The 17,848-nt window shown below is 42.2% G+C and overlaps 2 protein-coding genes across 5 annotated transcripts; one reads left to right on the plus strand and one right to left on the minus strand.

Annotated features, from left to right (window-relative positions):
• Nucleotides 1-236: 236 nt before the first annotated feature.
• TATDN3 (TatD DNase domain containing 3) lies at nt 237-7,911 on the minus strand. Of its 4 annotated transcripts, XR_004496755.1 has the most exons (11): nt 7,840-7,911; nt 7,737-7,769; nt 7,574-7,647; nt 7,292-7,376; nt 6,544-6,606; nt 5,386-5,495; nt 4,930-4,985; nt 4,607-4,719; nt 3,789-3,869; nt 537-3,532; nt 237-427 (listed from the first exon to the last, which is right to left on the minus strand). XR_004496755.1 is itself a non-coding variant. In XM_015622529.3 (10 exons), exons 1-10 carry the CDS (start codon nt 7,891-7,893, stop codon nt 3,389-3,391), a joined length of 813 nt encoding a protein of 270 aa, XP_015478015.1. In that variant the 5' UTR covers nt 7,894-7,911; the 3' UTR covers nt 237-3,388. The 4 variants fall into 4 exon arrangements, 3 of the variants coding, with proteins under 3 accessions (XP_015478015.1, XP_015478016.1, XP_033369190.1); XM_015622529.3 differs by having other exon boundaries at nt 237-3,532; XM_015622530.3 differs by having other exon boundaries at nt 237-3,532; nt 3,789-3,866; nt 7,840-7,909.
• Nucleotides 7,912-7,951: 40 nt separating this feature from the next.
• Nucleotides 7,952-17,591, plus strand: NSL1 (NSL1 component of MIS12 kinetochore complex). The gene is made up of 6 exons (XM_015622528.3): nt 7,952-8,143; nt 8,353-8,437; nt 10,119-10,249; nt 12,648-12,702; nt 15,386-15,453; nt 16,032-17,591. The coding sequence occupies exons 1-6, from the start codon at nt 7,973-7,975 to the stop codon at nt 16,308-16,310; spliced, it is 789 nt and encodes a 262-aa protein (XP_015478014.1). The 5' UTR covers nt 7,952-7,972; the 3' UTR covers nt 16,311-17,591.
• Nucleotides 17,592-17,848: the final 257 nt, after the last annotated feature.

The raw sequence follows: 17,848 nt of genomic DNA on the forward strand, positions 1-17,848 counted from the left end.
CTGCATTAATATAAAAACAAACAAAAGCAGAACTTCATAAGCGATGAAAGTTGCATTTCCAGGCATTTATTTGCTTTTGCCTCTTAAGAGCCTGTCTATGCATTGCATAGGAGTCTGTTGGAAGCACCTCCAGTACAAATCTTTACTCAATTTGTCTAAACTCTTATCATGATAAACAGCAGGAATAAACAGCATTTCATCCACTTGGCCTCATCACCATCTCCTCATTTGTTCCCATGTCAGATTTTGGAAAAACTCAGAGCAGTTTGCCCCAAAGTTCAGAAGATTCAGGCCCTGTTAATCCATGGCTAAAAACAAATTTCAGAAGAAAGGCCCTGGGAGGGTGATCCAGCTGCAGCCCTCCAAAGACCATTTCAGTGAGCACAGATAGAGCCCTTCCTTGGTTTTTTATCACTCCATGAACATCCTGCAAGTAAAACAACATGAGGAGTTGCACATAAGTGCAACCAGATCTGTTGTTTGTAGCATCCCAAGGAAAGCTGATGGATGAAGGTACAATGGAGATTGAGACCTACCACTTTCCACACTGCTGCAGACAATCTGTGCTATTCTCTGAGACAGAGGTCATCTGGGCTGTGTGTGACCTCCTAAATTGATGGTATGGCTGAAAAGGAAACTTGGGTCACCACTTACTTTCCAAAACACTGAATTTGCACTGTGTCCTTCCTCCAATACATCCTTGACCCCTTCAGCCTCCTGTGTTACCTAGTGGAATGCAAGGTTTATCCAGACACCCTGAGAGGCTTGCAACAGGGTTCAGCACACACACTGGTGTTGTTAAGGCCAACCTTTGTGGGGATGGAGGGCTTCACAGTGCATGCTGCTCCCCCAAAGATACCCAGCCTTCCCCAGCCTCTCCAGGCCAGGTGTTAGCCTGGGAATGCAGGCAGAAATCCAAGCTTTCTGTTAAATCCCTCTGTAAAGTTACAGAATGACTGCTGAGGATTGATGATGTTTTCCAGCTCAGAAACCACACTTCCTCCTCACTGCACAGCAGTACCACCAGTCCTGAGTGAGCACCTTAAAGAGTTTCCTGGGCAGAGCAACAACTTTATTTCCAGTGCCTGCAGCCCACCCTCAGCACTGACTGCAGGGACTGGGGCACAACTCGCAGTGGAACCAGCAGCACTGGGAAAAGGACACTGCTTCTGACCCTTGTTATGTGTCAGGGATGCCAAGGCAGGGTGGGAGTGACACCGCATTTTCCTTTTCTGGAACTCCAGGTCACCTACTCCATGACTTAGCTCTGGCGCCGCAGGTCTAAGGAGAGGACAAAGCCAGCTTGTTTTGCCATGGGCCCCCTGCCAGGCTCACCCTGCCCACAGCTGTTGCAATGCCAGCTCTCCCTGGCCCAGAGGGGAGCAACTCTGTGCCTCCTTCACCAGCCTCAACCACACTCCTGTACCACCAAAAGCAGCTCCAGACCTGCTGCTGCAGGGCCCAGGGACACAGGCTGTCCCAGAGCCCCATGGCCCCCAGGGGATGCCCACCTCAGCAGTGCCCTGCCCACATGGGAGCTGCAGGAAGTGAGTGTGTTGAAAGTTTCTGCTACAGCAAAAAGGATTCCAACACTCAGGAATCATCCTGCTGTAAGACTAAGGCTGAATCAGAGCAATGCCACCCCCCTGCAGAGACAGGGATTTTGAGGACACTACTTAATATCCCCTCTTTTTGCAAAACCAGTGTTTTCATCCAATGCTAAGAATTCCATAGAGAAAAATAATTAGGTCAAAACTTTGCCAACATTTGGATGCTGCCTGACTTCTTGCCAAGAGCATCTCATCACATAGCTGCATTTCCCAGCAATACTGGGAGACTTCCCAACACACAGGCAGCAGGAAGTACACGTAAGGTTGCCTGGTATCTATTACGTTTAGCATCTCCAATGACATGATTATTAATCATTAAGTGAATCACACTAATATTCTGACTATTGCACACCTGTTCCCTAGCACCATCTGGAGGCAAACTCTGTCCTTCATCCCATTTAGTGGAAATGGTGCCTGTAGATCCAGGATAAGGAATGGCTCTAACTCCTTTGGATCACTCAGCAAAGATCCGTGTGTTCGCTGCTTTAAATACATGTTGTAATAGAGACAAATTATTCAAGTTTGGTTGTTTGCTGCAGGCTGAAAACTGTTTAGGAACACATGTTTGAACTTAGTAAGCTACCTCTAGTCAAAAGGCAGAACAGCTGTTCTGATAAAGACAGCAAAAAAAACCTCCTGACAATGTGGTTTTAAGAAACTGAGGAAGACATGAAGGAAAACAGGATTTCAGGATAGAGCATGACCTATATTGCAAGTTTTAGCCCCTTGCCCAGCTGAGGTCATCCTGAACTAAGTTAATACTTGTATATTTTCTCCACTGACCTGGTAAAACTCCCCATAGTGAGAGAAAACCTCCACTTAGTGGCCCTCAGAAGAGCTGGGTGCCATGTAAAACCCACCTGGTTCAATTGCTGGTTTATAATCAACAAAGTTTTGATCAGTATTTCATAGGCCCATGTCCACACAGGTGCTGTGAGGGAGGACCAGATTCAGTTTTAGGACACTGCACAATATAGCTGAATCCACACAGATTACCTTCAATATACAACAAAATTGAGCTTGTCTCCCTTTCACATCCTGTGTCTCCTGATACTGAGCAGTTAGAAGAGTGAATCCTTAACTAAGACTAATCCCAGGCTTTTTTCTTTGAACACTGTTAAAAAAATAAATCATTTTAAATACCCAAGAAAATCCTTCTCAAAGTAGCCAAGATCTTGGCAACTACTGTTTTATACATGGGAAAAGGAGAGGAGTAGATGGGCTGCAATTCTTCCCTTCCAACTGTATTTTGAAAAGATGTTGCTTCTGCACCACTCAGAGTCCAGTCAGCACAGAATACAGAGAATGTCCATCCAGCTGGGTTCTTTTAATGGCTCAGAAAGGGATGCATAATCGGCCAGTTGTAACAGGAGCTTTCTTATCATGACTGGTCCACAACTTGTGACTTTCAGTCAGCAGAAATAAGGAGTGAAGGGGACATCAAGCACTGTACAGGAGACATCTCCCAGTCTAGGAGCAGCTGGCAAGCAGCCTGAGAAACTAAATTGACAATTTTATGGTGCTCTTCTTTACAAATTATGTGTTCATAGACATTAGAGAAGCAAAGGAACAATGTGTTTTTATCACATCCAAGAGATTATTACAGTGCACACCAACAACCTTTGAGAAATTCCCAATTTTATCCTATCCAGCTATATAACACTCCTTACATCTTAACTTCCAACTGCAAAACTCCACTTTAACACAAGATGTAACTTGGTTTTAGTAATTACACCACAAGTAACACTTTCTGCAACATTATATTTCAGTTTCTGAACCTATATCCGAAGAAAGTGCTGAAGTTTGGGGAATACTTTTAGTGCATTCTGTGTAGTCACTTCTATAACTTCTCCAACTGGAATTCCTTTAATTTTGGCAATGTATTCAGCAGCAATGTAGATATTTTTGGGTTCATTTCTCACCTGAAAAACAAACCAACCAACCAATTACAGACCCCTAGAGATCACAAGTGCTTCTGACACAACTTCAGTCACATCATGGCATGTGTGGCAGAAAAATGACATGCATCCAGTCCTCTTAGATTAAGCTCCCTTGGAAACCTCTTTCCTCTCTTCTAACCATGCTTAGATTATGCCACTATCCTGTGCCAGTAGCTGACTTCCACAAGGTGTGGGTTTGGATACAAATACACAGAAGTCCCTCCCTCCCATCATTTACCTGCTTTTCAGGCCCCAGAGCAGGAGAATCAGTTTCCAAACACATATTTTCCAGAGGCAGCTGTTTCACAAGCTTCTGCTTCTTGAAGAAAATAAGAAAGCCATTAAATGCTTTATGCACTTAAACCTGTGAGAAAAAAAACATGAAGAGAGGATATTCCCTGCATTTAAAGGCAACATCAAAAGACTTTGGTGCCACTGTTTACATTTTATCAACGATTTCTGAATGGAAGCAAGAACACCAAGAGCTGCTCAAGAAGTCCCCTCAAATTAGGGTTCTCCTGTTTTCTAAATATCCATCAATGCCAAATTCATTGTTATTTATTAAACCATGCAGTTATATTGCACTTATAGAGCTGCCAGTGCAATTCCAATTTGCTATTTTCTGTGCATATAATATTTGTGTATCTTTTCCTCCTCTCTCTGCTTTACCTCTCAACCCCAGTTTGCTTTCCTCCCTCCTAAGTACCTAACCTCATCCCTATTTATATCCACCCCTCATGCTCCCTCCACTTAAATCAAACTTTTTCCTCTCTTACATTTCCTGAGCTTATCACAGAAAGCAGTCCTATCACAAAAACTACTCCTCTACATCTCTTGTCCCTACTGTAAAACAGTACAGTGGCAGAATCTTCCAAAGAAACGTTCACTGGAAACCACAATAAAACAAGAAAAACCACCCCCTGTTCTCAGGAGTAACTGAGCTGTTTTAGCCAGAATTCCCCCTCTGAAGTCCAGATAAAGCAAAAGCCCCAGGCAGAAATTCAGCCAAGGTAAAAATGTGCAATGCACAGAGAAGGAAGCGGGACAAAATATTACCTGTTCACTCCTTATAATGGAAGGAGGAATGGAGAAGTAGTATCCAGCTTTCACCCCTTCCATGGCTACAGATGGCTTCCCATCAAAAGCATGGAGCAACACCTTGCTAGCACCTTGAAGAAACCGAGCAAACCACATCATCAGGTTACAGCAGGGCTGCCACATCAGCTTCCAACGGGACCTGGGTCCCATACAGAATTAACACAGAAACTGCACTTTTGCTCCTGAGTTAAACACACAAAAATTGATGAGAGGACATGGCACAGCTGGAGAAATCCTGTTGGCAAAAGCCAACAGGCAGAAGAAATGCATTAAAAGCATACCTTGTTCCTTCAAGAGATTAATGGTCGGTCTTCCAGCTGAGCGGGAATGAACATTTCTGCACAGCAAGGAGAGGCCCAGCATTAGGAAATTTAGCCAAATACCTTTTTTTTTTTTGCAAATACAAACAAACAGTATCTTGGGATGAAAATAATTAATACGTATTACAACTTTTATCAAGGGAAAAAAACAGGGACATATATATGAATCCTTTCAGCTACAGTAAAGATATAGGAACAACATAGCATGGACAGGACATATAAGATGTCTGTACTGAAGTGCAAATACAAGGAAAATTCTGTAATTAAATCTCAAACCTGAGACTGACAGGATACTTATGCCAGTTTAATCCATCTAAAAAAAGTTCTGTGGGCACTTAATAACCATAAATCCTGGGAAGTATTTCAGCATGTTACTGAGACCTGGCAAATTCTCCTTCTGGTGTAAACAAAACCTACAATGGCAAGTCCAGTCTTCTTGCCAGCTCAATCTGCTTGATCAAAACCTGTCTTTGTCCTTCCTTCTGTTCATCGGTGCTGGCAAATCTGGGAGTGAAGTCTAGTCCAACCTGCAGCACAAGATGAGAAGGAAAAAAGTTTTACAGACCTAACACTTAACAAAAACATAATTAGACATACAAAGGCATAGCATGCTTCAAAACTGCAAAGCATTTCAAAATATGTATACTAGAGACTGCAATTAAAATGAGCTCAGCTGCAGCTTAACTCAAAAAAAGAATGCATTCTCAACCATAAGCTTTTCAACTATGAAAGCATCTGTGGGCAGACAGCTACTAACAAGGGTATTTAACATTTTAGTCTGTCATTGGTTTTCTGGAGGTTTATATTCTATTGAATGTTATGTCAGATTAAGTCTCAAATATGTATCTCCAGTATAAGCAAAATTTCTGACCTGAACCCATAGCTGTAGTCCAATCTCTACCAAAAATTACTCATTAATTCTATACTTTTTTTTATCTAAACATGTTCAGGCAAAATTTAAAGTTTGTTAAAGCAGTCCCTTTCACATTTAGACGGAGGGAAGTTATACATATACAACACAACATGGCAAATTTAGCTACAAAGCTCTGCCAAAACCTGCTTTTTCTGTAGTCAGTACAGAACCAGATGTAAGTCCCTCTGATGCTAACACACAAATAGAGGCAGGCTCCATCCTAAAGCCTCAATTCATTTATAAACACATGTAAGACAGGAGACAACAGATGGATACAGACAGATGAAGGAGCAAAAAAAATAAAAAAGAACTGTACAAGTCAGTGTGGTGTATTGAAATCACAGCTTAGCCTAACTTTGTCAGAGAAGGCAGGAAGGATCTGCCTTTGGGAATAACATGAGACAACATAAGAATGTAATCTTCCAACGACTCCAGCAGCATAAATTCCATCTATTTTCTAATAGCAATATTGGAGGAAAAGAAGGAATCAAGCAAATCTATAAAGGAAAGCACATTAAGAGAACTACCAGTCAGACTTAGTGCTTGTTCAGGCTGACAGCAATTCTTATCACATACAGAAAAACAAGCATTGACTCAATTTTTGTAATTCCTGTGACAGCTGCTGTTGGAGAGATTTAAAGAAGTTTTGGAATTTCACTCACTTCTCCAATCCCCACCAATTTATCTTTGTAAAGTTCTATAAGAGGCAGCGCAGCATCCAGATCCTGCAAGAATAAAAGAAGCAACTCTCACTGCCTTTACAAGAGGAAAGGTTACAAAGTCAGCATTATGATTAAATTGGCATTCACTGTTCTGATATTCTGTGCTTTAGAATCTGCCATTACTGTGAGCTGTGCAGTCAGATGTTAGAAGCCTGAAGGATTTATCTTCTTTATTTAATAACCATTTCATTACATACTATTCTATATCTATATATCTACCTACATCTCTCTCTATATATTGACCTTATTCTAAATATTCTAAGCTAACTTTTCAGAGTAGCAGCAGAGGTAATTAAAACAAGGCCCATAAACAGCTTGGCAACATTAAATGGCTGCAGACAACTCCCCGAGATTTTTAGGATAAGGCCACAAACAGTTGCCTTCCAGTTCCCACGTTAACAAAGGAACATCTGCACATGCTGTTTGCTGCAAGCAAGGCACACTTGGGATTTCTAAAACCATTTCACTGCAGTATTACAGCCAGATGACTCCAGTGAACAATTCCGCTTTAAGGACTAACAGGGACAAATGGATGTGCTGAGAGAGGCTGGGATTTGGTCCGCTGGGTCTCCTGCATTACAGAGCGCAGAAAAATCACTGGGCAGACCTGAAGGTAAATCAGGCAGATCGGAGCATCCTGTCGTCTGTCCTGAAAAGTCCCAGCAGTATTTTAGAGGCCGTGTTTTACCTTCAAAGCAACACTGCGCTGCTCCTCTGGAGAAACCTCTTGAACGGGGTGAACTCCCAGGCATGGCAAGACAAACCCTGGGAATCTAGGCACGGAACAGATAGCGAGAGTGCGAAAGACCACAGAAAACCTAAGTTTAACGCCAAGAGCCCACAGAGACCCCAGGTTTAAAGACAAGAAGAGCTGGCTGATTGAGGAGAGCAGCGCATCCCCGTCAGTCCCCAAGGCGCGGACCCGCGCCGGGGACACGGGTGGGCGCCGGGATCCCCGCCGGCCTCGCACCTCTCAGACAGCTCCACGACGCTCCGGAACTCGCCCGCCTGCTCCGACACCACCACCAGCGCCGACACGGCCGCCTGCGGCACACAGAGACCCTCAGCCCGCTGAGACCGGCGGAGCCGCGGGGCCGCGGGGAGAGGGTCCCTTCAGGCCGGCCCCGCCTCACCTGCTCCGCCGCCCGTACCACGGCCGCCACGTCCTGCAAGAGACACGCACCGCCTCAGTGCCGGGGCCGCGGCCGGGCCTCCCCCCCGCCCGCCGCGCCTCACCCGCTGGAAACAGGGCGCGGCCAGGTGGCAGTGACAGTCCACCGGCCCCGCCATGCCGCGCCCCGCAGGAAGGCACCGGGCGGCCGCGGGTTCCGCTTCCGGGCCGGCATTTTCCCCGCGTCCCAGGCCGAAAATGGCGGCGGCTCCGGGGCCGGGGCCGGGGGAGCTGGGGGAGGAGGGCGCGGCGCAGCGGGACCCGCGGGTGCGCTGCTACTCGCGGCGCCGGCTGTGCGCGGTGCTGGAGCTGTGCGCGCCCTTCGTGCGGACCCTGGAGCAGGGACAGCTCGGCGGGGCCGCCGCCGAGGTAAATGCGCTGTGGGTGAGCGGGGAGCGGGAACGACCTGTGCCGGCACAGGGCCCGGCGGGCCCCGCCGGCAGCGCTCGGCAGCCGCGTGAGGGGAAGGCTTGCCCCGCTGTGGCCCCTGGGCAGGGCGAGGAGGCGGGATGGGCCCTTCCTGCGGGACGGAGGGATGGATGGACGGACGGATTCTCAGCCTGTCCCGTGCCTTGCAGAACTTCGAGAAAAAGGTGCAGGAGAATGTCACCATTAACGGGCAGCCGTGGGAGGAGGCCTTGGATGACTCCCGGTTGCAGAACGGTAGGCGGAGGTTTCCATTCGCTTCCCTCTGGGTGGGTTTGTTTCGGTTCGGTTTGGTTTGTTTTGGTTTGGTTTGGTCCGGGGGTAAAAGGGGGCCGATTGAAGGGGGAAGTTCTGACTTGCTGTGAGGAAGTAAAAACTCATTCTTAGAATAACAGAGCATTGGAAAAGACCGCCCAGAGCTTGTCTCCACTACTGGAGGCTTCCAAAAAACCATCTGGGCAAAAGTGTTCCGAGCAACCTGTTTTGAAATGGGCATTGAACCTACTGTGAGCAGAAGGCTCTGGACGATCCTTCCAGCCTGAGTGTTGGGGGCAGTGACTTCTATCAAAAGACCCTAGGAAACTCTGTTGCTGCTATTTAATATATAGATTGTTGAAAATTATTGCTATATAAATATATGTAATAGAAACAATATAATTAGTGTCTTTTGAATAATAATAATGGAGATTCTTGGTAGTCTGGTGTCCATACAAAATTTTTGTGCAGTTCATTCACTCACATGTGTTGGCATTAGGTGCTCTCTGCCTGCAGCTTGATGCTCTTCGCTGTTACACTCCAAAAGAGCTGAAAATACAGATACATTGAACTAACTATGGAGCTGTTGAACCGAAAACATTGAACATGAGCAAACATGGGCTCTGAGCAATGTGATCTAGTTGAAGATGTGCCTGCTCATTGCAGGAGGCTTGGACTAGATTGCCTTTAAAGGTCCCTTCCAACTCAGACTATTCTCTGATTCTGTCAAGTGTCCACAGTTGTAGTTCTAAAATGATGAAACTCCAGCTACTTAGACTACAAGGTCAAAAATGCACCGGTCTTATGATGCAAAACTGAGACACTGTCATCTGCCCACAGCTGGCATAAAGCAGGTGTAAGGACTATGTTGTGCTTTTAAATTCGATATAGATTTACTCATGTGCCTATCTCTGATCCAGTCTGAGTCACCAAGAGATCTGACATTTTGTACCTTCCATGTTTATGTTGACCAGTGGCTTAAGTCTTTCCTGTCTATATTTAAAAGGTTTCATGGTCATCTTAAAACAAACAACTAAAACAAACCCACAAACTGTTAAAACCTTGACTTTTCCCTTTTGAGTTTTGCAATCACTTGATTCTGCACAGAGTGACCCAGAGAGGGTGCTCAAAATCCATTCTTTACCACTAGATGGAAAACATTGCATGACTTACAAGTTATATTCAACACTTTTGTGGGAACAGTGAATTTAAATGTTAAACTGCTTATTTGTGCACTGTGTGATATAAAATCAGTTAGGCTTCCAATTACTGTTTGTACAGTTGGAGTTTTTTAATGCTTGTAAATCACACAGATAAACCATTTTTCTCTTTAAAAGATAGCCATTGCTTTGTAAGACTTTCTTCACAGACACAGAGTTCACAGGGCTTTTTAAAAAAAACATTTTTTATTTTATTCCCTGGATGGTTCTCTGCCTGCCTCCCCCCAAGATAATTTACTTCAAAATAACTGACCAACATCAAGTTATGCTCAATACTGTCTTAGCAAGGAGATTCAGGACATACATTTATCTCTGTGTTGGTAATCATGCATGATTTTTTTATTTGAGATCTAAAGCTTCTTTCTCTTGATAAGTTTGTCTTAAAAAAAAAAAAAAAAAAGGGTCTGAGAATTCCACAGCAACTATATGTTTGTCACTTTCAGATTCCAGTATTAAAATTCTGGAGGATCAATTTGATGAATTAATAGTAGAGACAGCAACTAGGCGTAAACAGTGGCCTAAAAAGATCCTGGTACATGCTATCCAAACCATGAAAGCAGAGCAAGAGATGTTGGTGAGTAACCTAAGACTTCCAAAAAACCTTTGCATTAAGAAATCAGTCATCCAGTGACCTTTAAGCTCCTTCCCATGGTTTCTTTTGATTCTTTATCATAAAATGAAATTGCCTTTTTTCATTAACTGGTTCTGCAGTAACTAAGGGTTAGACTTAGTAAGTTTACTAAGTAGCTACTAAGGGTTCACACAAAACATTGTGACTGTATCTGAATTGGGTCTGTGGCACAAAGAAACTGGAGCAGATTGCTTCAGCCTAATGAATCAGGATTTACAAACCAGTAGCTACTTATCTTCTGAGTTCCTGAAGTCCTTGCCCAAGGGCTGGTTGAGGAACAAAATGATACACTACATACAGATAGATAGTATCATATGCAGTGTATGACTTAAAATGTCAGTGGCTTCCTAAGCACATTTTGGAGCTAGTAACTATATCGAGTAATGACTTTCAGTAAAGCATGGGAAAAAGTAGTGTGGATTAATGAATCAGCACAGTAAATTCTGTGAGATTTTTGACACACAGTATAATTACTGGCATGAAACAGCCCAGGCGTGTCCTCAGCTGCTAGATTTCTTTTCTGAAGTCATGTTAGGCCTCCCTTTTGCTTACCTCCTGATTAATCAGGATTCCTTTGGCAAAAAGCAAAAGGCTGAGGCAGAGTCAAACTCTGGCACAAGTTGCCCAGTGAAACTGTGGAGTCTTCATCCTTGGAGAGGTTCATGGAGATACTCGGAAGTTGACTGGATGAGGCTCTGAGCAACCTGCCCTAGTTGGCCCAGCTTTCAGGAGGGTATTTAGAGGTCCTTTCCAACTTCAGCTGTTCTATACTAAAGAAGAGAGGAATTTTTTTAGAAAGTTGTGTAAGAGCCTGCACTGCATTTGTGATGAATAAGATTGACAAATGTTAATTCTCTAGGTTAGCCAGACAGAGATGATTTATGGTAAGGAAATGTGCATGGGTATGCTTTTGTCTTACATGTAAGATATTTTCTAACATATATTGCCTTTGTGATCTCTCTGTTTTGTCAGTATACCAAGTATGTAAAACAAGAAAACAGAATAAATTAAAATAAAATACGTTATTGCATAACACCAAGATTTAACAAGACCTTTTAATCTTTCTGCTATCTGAGTCCCACAGTGGATTAGTTATTTGGAATGCCTCTCTTGCTACTTTTTTTCTCTTGCTGAACTCTTCAAAGTTTACACCACCACAACTAGATGATTATTTTAATTAAAATTGTCTGCAAAAGTTTAGTTTATCCCTGAGAGAATATGTAGAAATACATGTAAGAAATATGGAAAGCTTAGTGGATCTCTATAAATGCTTATCCCTTTTTTTGCCATGTCTCAGCTATTTCTGCAAAGGTACCAATGGTTTCTTTGATTTTGGTTGAGGATTTCTCTTGTTCTTTCATGACCATAGCTAATGGTGTGATGCTTTCTGAGGCATAAAGAGCAGCCATAAAGATGTGTTTTATCTGGAGAGAACCACTTATTTATTGTGGTAATCTCCTTTCAACTGCCAAAGCAAGAGATCATCCTGTGGGTTTTCAGTCAATATATTCTGTAGAGTTTGAGACTAATACAAGCCATGTTTGTTCTTGTGCTTGGAGCTGTTACTGCAAACTTGCTAAAAAGTTGTGTGAACTGTGAAAGAATTTCTCTGCCAAAACTACAGGAAGTAGCTTTCCACTACTTGCTTTTACTTGAAGAAGGTTGAGGGACAGCTCCTGAAGTGGAGAACACTAACTTGCAGATGATCCAACTTCTGTTCCCTTGGCCTTGCTTTTTTTCCTTCTTCCTTGTTAGCTGTTTCTAATTCCACCTTTAATACAACGAAGTATGGGTTATGTTCAGTTATTAGTTTACTTCATGTCTCTGTTAACCAATGTGAGGTCACAAGACTCACAGTTTGTGAAGCAGGGTGTTCTTAGTTCTATGTAAGTAATTGCAGGGCTAGAGTGTAGTTGTTTATGTAGTTTCCTTTTTCTTAGCTTTTTGTCTTAATGTACCCTTTGTTGGAATTTGATACTCTGTGAAAGCATGCTGATCCTGTGAATAGCTCCTGAGAAGCCAGAGCAGCTCTTCTTCCTCAGTTGTGCAGCAGGTGGTAATGCTTCTTCCAAAATACCTGGGTGTCAGTTCTCATGCTTTAATAATTAGAATTCTGCAAACTAAAGCAGCTTCTGGAGATGTGCTTACAGAGAGTGTAACTGTGTTAACCAGAATTCTATTTTCCATAACTAAATATCTATAAATTGTACCTCTAATAGATTCTTGATTTAAGTAATTACACCACATCTCCATTGTTCTGACTGCTCTATGTATATTAGATATATCTTAAACCAAGGAGGTATTTTATAATTTTTTTTAATGTTTATTTTTTAATATGCAGAAGCTCTACCAGCCTGTGGTAAAACCTGCAGAGATAAGACCTCAGCCTTCTCAAGGTAAAGATTTTGTGGGAAGAGCAGCTGGCTAACTTACTCACTGGCTCATTTACTAGTTAACTGTAAATGTTTAAGAAGTTTTCTTTCTTTAAGCTTGTTTAAAATTGACTGTTTAAATGATTAACTGAAAAGTTACAAGTTTGTCATGAGTGAATGTATTGCTGCCTGAGTTTTACCTTGTCCATTTCTCTTGTTGTGACTGCTGCCTGCAGTTAGGCACTGTACTTAAAGGTGAAAAGCTGGCAAAGGCCTCACTGTGTGTGTATTGGGGAGAAATTGTCACACAGCTACCCCCAGAAGGCTTCCTTACTTCTTTCTTTCATCACTGGTGAAGGCCAGATGGGGAACTGGATGGATCACTGACTTTATACTTTGTCTGTTCTTGTGTTCCTTTTACATGAGTACTTGAAATGCTTCAACCTCTCTTCCTAATCAGTCAGTTCCTTCAGGGAATTGAAAGCTGTTGTGTAGGACTCGGTGGTGGCAGTGTTGACTTAGGTGACAGTCCTAACTTGCTAAGCAGGACACAAATTTCTTCCTTCCTGTGCCACCTGTGAGGGTTGATGAAAGAACAGAACTGCAAACAATGCTTTAAGTAGGCTGCATGCTTTGGAAGGATACCTTGTACAGACTCATTGGAACAAAGTGGTGGATTTTGCAGTAGGTGATTGGGATGTGCTCTTTTGAGGCTGGCCTTAATAAATGGGAAGTTTTGTGTTGCCTGTTGTTAAGTATTAAAAAATGACAGAATTCAGCAGTGCAGTTCTAATTTGAAAAGTGAGAATCCTCACAGTGAATTACTGCACATGAAAAAAAGAAAGTAAAAATAAAAATAAAATAAAAGTAAAGCTGGTGTAACAAGCAGTGGTGCTCAGAGTTTGAGGAGCTGAGCTGAATCTTCCAGTTCTCACCCTGCTGATCTGACTTCATTCTAAACATCATTTCCTCTTTGTAGATGGGAGACATGGCTTCCAGCAGTGCCAGCCTGTGCAGCAAAGCAGCCGCTAGGAGCAGTACTGTGGGTCACTTTATATCTGAGTTCCTTTTGGTTTCTAGTGTCCAAATCCAGGCTTTTCTGATGTCAGTCAACTACTTGCAAGTTAGTAGCAGTTTGCACTATAATACTGTGGTTTTGGGTTTGGTAAAGCAAAGTTGTAGCAAAGGTGCCATGGAGAATTTTGGTATTATGTAGTCTTTGGGAAGTTTATGTATCCCAGTTTAGCAAGTACAGTTTTGCCAGAAACCAAAAATGTTTAGATTACTCAATGCCTTTCATTTCCTTGTTTCATTTCCCTATGTTTTGGAAAGCCTTGAGCACTGAGGAGTATAATGCCAGCTATGTAAAGCCGAAGTCCTGTAGGCAAATTTCATTTAACTGTGTGTCAGTCTTTGTATAATAATCAAAATAATTAATTCTACTTTACTTAACTCCATTCTTGCCATTTCATAAGGTCACTAGCCTCCTTATCCCAATACTCTATTGTAAGAATGCTTCATAATGGACATATCCTTCTTTTAGAGAATGCCCTTCCATAGGGCTCTGTGATGGCTTTAAAGAGGTTGCTTCTAGACTGCTTATTCTTCCAAACTGGATGATGGTTCAATGTAGTGTGTGTGTTCACATAGGGATCATGTGTCCCTAAACCAGCTCTCACCAGCACATCGGACACATGGACAGTTCAACAAACACCATCTCTTGGTGATTACCACATTTCAGCAGGGAGTCACTGTAACCCTGGGCTAAAACACCTTCAGCAGCACTAGTAAGATTGACTTCAAAACACAATGCTGTGTTTAACTCTAACAGGGTTTAGCAGTGTGTGCACCACCTGACACCGTGTCATACTGCAGGCATTGGTGAAACCCTACAGAAAACTAATAGTAGTGGAGGTGAGGCTCCTTACTTCCCAGAACCATGCTTGTCTGCTCATTTGAAGTTTTGTGGATGGAGAACATGCAAAACAGTTCCATAATAGGCTAGAGTTTAACTCTTGAATACAGAATTAAAGTATTGGTGATCTTATCATATTGTTACTACAGTTGAATATATTCCCCTGGTGTTCTGCACCTGCTGCCTGCTTCAGTGTTCCTGAAAGCTGGGTTTTTTTTTTTATTTCCTTATTAGCCCAGCAGAATTAATGCAGCTAATGTTATTTATGCTTGGTTCTTTTTGGTGTTAATGCTTGGTAAGTTAAGCCTGAAGGAAAAACAAAAAAAGTAGCCTTTATTGTAAAAGCCAACTTGTCAGAGACATAGGATGATTTATTTGCCCTCCTTAAAAAGAGTTTTCTTCATCTCATCTTCTCCACAGTGGTGTTTATTCTCTGTGTGGTTTTTATCAAATGTAGTATGAGCGTAAAAGTTTTGAAAACAAATCTTTTTGTGTAATTATTTCATTACAACTGTCCTCTTGTTTCAAATATTGGCTCAGTGTTTTCTAGGTAAGAACTTTGGGGCTTTCTGTAGTTGAGACTGCTAACCTCTACTGCAGTTTGAGTGATAAAGAATAATCTAGTAAGATAAACCATGCCAGCTGTCTTCCTCAGTGTTACAGTAAAAGGGATGTGTTCCAGGTTTAGGTTTTATACAGGGACTTTACTAGTTTTCTGTCTATTTTCTGATAGTGAGTAATGGGGGAAGGAAACATGTTTCAGAAGTTGATTTGTGCTGTGTTTGTCTGTAGATGCTTACATCGCAGATCTGAAGCAGGCGACAGAAGTGGCATCCAGACAGATCAGCGAAGCAATGCAGGTGAGACCTCTGTGTGCTCCGAGAGAAATAAGTTTTTTATCTGGTAATATGTCACAAAACAGGAGTTCTAATTCATTTTCCTTATAGTTTGGTCAAAAAAAGCCTGTGTGTGTAGTTATGAAGCAGGTGAAGCGTTGTGTTTATAAAGCATTCTCCCTCACGTGCTAGCAAGGGAGATGAGCCTGTGGCTGTAGGAATCTTTACTGAGATTTTGGAATTTGCAGCATCTGGAAAACAGAACATCTTTTGGAGGCTTGTACAGCTTCATCTTCATGTTAAAGTATGATACTTGTTAATTCAGTACCTGCTTAGGCATCAGCTGTGGTGTTCCTTTGATACCTCCTCAGCTTAGAGATGTAACGAGGGAACACTTGGCATATCCTTTGCATGGTTTCTGAACGCAGACACCTCACTACTGGGGTGGTAGCTCTGCATTCACAACCCTCATCCACCATCCTGAGTGTCATCTCTGCAGACACTGAGGCTTTTGTGTCTGTATGAATCTCATTAGCATATTGCATGCCTTATAACCATTGCTTTTCCCATGTAACTTGAGATACTTGGGTTTGTTTTTGCAGTCTATTCCAGCACTCATAGAAAAAGCAGAAGGTTTTTCCCAAGCATTAACTTTGCAACCAACCTTGGAACTCTGCAAGCTGCGGCAGGAAGTCTTTTCTGGTGGCAGGGTGAAGGAGGAAAACAATGTCCAAAATTCAGTACCACCAGGAGAAGTCACACCAACAGGAACTGTTTCCAGTAAAAATCCTTATATTTTGCTAAAAAGAAGAAAAGCTGCAGATGCCCCCAGGAGAAGGCGTTACCCACTGCGGCTGAGGAAGATCACTCTCAGTGCATGAATTTCTTTTGTGTTTTCACATTGGAATTTGAGTTGTACTTTTTTTCCATGTGTTCCATCTGTTTTTTTAGAACTCATCTCCCCTCAGTGATATACACGGGAGCTTCTTTAATTATTAGTGTTTGACCTTTTAAATAATTTCTACTTTTGCTGACATGATGATGGTATATGAAAGCCTACACATACCAGTAGCACCCAATATCCAGCAAGTGCATTTGCCATTTAACTCAGTTTATGCTTAGTTTTTAGCTTGAGTCTTTGTGCTTCTCAGAGTTCGTGTGCCTGCTTTATGTATGTAGGCAGCCTTTTAGGGAACCATTGACTGCCCACTTACATTCAACATGTCTCTAAAGAGTTTGGAGAATGTCTAGTTCTCCTAATGCACCTTCATTAATTACTAAGACAGGTGGCTTTTATTTTAATGAATTGACACTGCAGCATATTGAAATCACCAGATTTGATGCAATGTTGGAGTTTTAAGGAAGTCCATGAACACATGTGACAATAGTCCCTGCTATTCTACCTTTTCTGAATGTAGGTCATCTAGGCTTACTTATAGTCATGTTTGTTGAAACTTGGATTTTTAATGATTGTATGTATTTACTTGCAGTCTGCTCTTCTGAATAGGAATTCAAACATCAGCATCTTAGGGTCCAATATTTCATTTCATGTAATCCAATTATGCAGCCTGGGGTTTTCTTAGATTTTCTATATATTTCTATATAATATTTCTACCCATGAGAGGATCTTGACTTGGGTTGTGTTTGCATTTGTGTTGTTTGACTAAACTGTAAAGATCAGTACAGGCTACCAGTAAATGGTATTCACTGGAGCTAGCTTACTTTTGTTTTCTATACTCATTAGTACCTAGAAGATTCCAAATTAGTACTAAATTGAGCATTTTGCCTTAAGTATTTATAACTTTTTCTACTAAATTGAGCATTTTGCCTTAAGTATTTATAACTTTTTCTAGTTTATGGTTGCATGTGCCTGCAGTAAATACTTCTGTCTATTATGTAACAGATTTCTTACACAGTAAATGGAGGGTGGTTTTAGAAGCTTTATTAATGACATGTGTGGTGCTAAGAAGACAGGTCCAACCTGATGTCTAAGAGACTGAGGATTCTCAAGAAAACAGATTTTGGCATCATTTATTTTGCAAAAGTGAGCATCTGTACTGAGACTTTGTATATGTCATCATATGTAAATATTTTTCCTGTCCTTGTATATACAAATGTGTGTTTTTATATGAAGTAAATTAAATCAATTAAGGAAGATCAAAGCTTCAGATAATATTGTCAGTTCTAATCCTGGAATAGATGGTGGCTGAGCAGTGAGCGTACTTCAGAGGACATCTGTGTTAAATTCTGGCTTGAGTAACTGAAGTAGTTCCATTTACTGCCTTTGAACTCACAAGTGTTATTAATCTCGGGGCTACAAAGCTTCTCGTGTAAGAGAGGACAGGATGTGAGAGGGACTGGAGCTGCAGAGCTGTGGAACGTGTGGCTCAGACGGCTTCTCACACAGCCACTTGCTATT

Source organism: Parus major, chromosome 3 (genome assembly GCF_001522545.3).
Source record: "Parus major isolate Abel chromosome 3, Parus_major1.1, whole genome shotgun sequence".
Classification (NCBI taxonomy): Eukaryota; Metazoa; Chordata; class Aves; order Passeriformes; family Paridae; genus Parus; species Parus major.

Excerpts from the sequence above, each read along its gene's own strand:
- TATDN3 (XM_015622529.3), bottom strand. The coding sequence starts at position 7,893 with ATGGCGGGGCCGGTGGACTGTCACTGCCACCTGGCCGCGCCCTGTTTC. Across the intron at positions 7,648-7,736 it reads TGGTACGGGCGGCGGAGCAG|GCGGCCGTGTCGGCGCTGGT; the intron begins GTGAGGCGGGGC and ends TGTGTGCCGCAG. Across the intron at positions 6,607-7,291 it reads AGCGCAGTGTTGCTTTGAAG|GATCTGGATGCTGCGCTGCC; the intron begins GTAAAACACGGC and ends TTATTCTTGCAG.
- NSL1 (XM_015622528.3), top strand. The coding sequence starts at position 7,973 with ATGGCGGCGGCTCCGGGGCCGGGGCCGGGGGAGCTGGGGGAGGAGGGC. Across the intron at positions 8,144-8,352 it reads TCGGCGGGGCCGCCGCCGAG|AACTTCGAGAAAAAGGTGCA; the intron begins GTAAATGCGCTG and ends CGTGCCTTGCAG. Across the intron at positions 10,250-12,647 it reads AAGCAGAGCAAGAGATGTTG|AAGCTCTACCAGCCTGTGGT; the intron begins GTGAGTAACCTA and ends TTTAATATGCAG.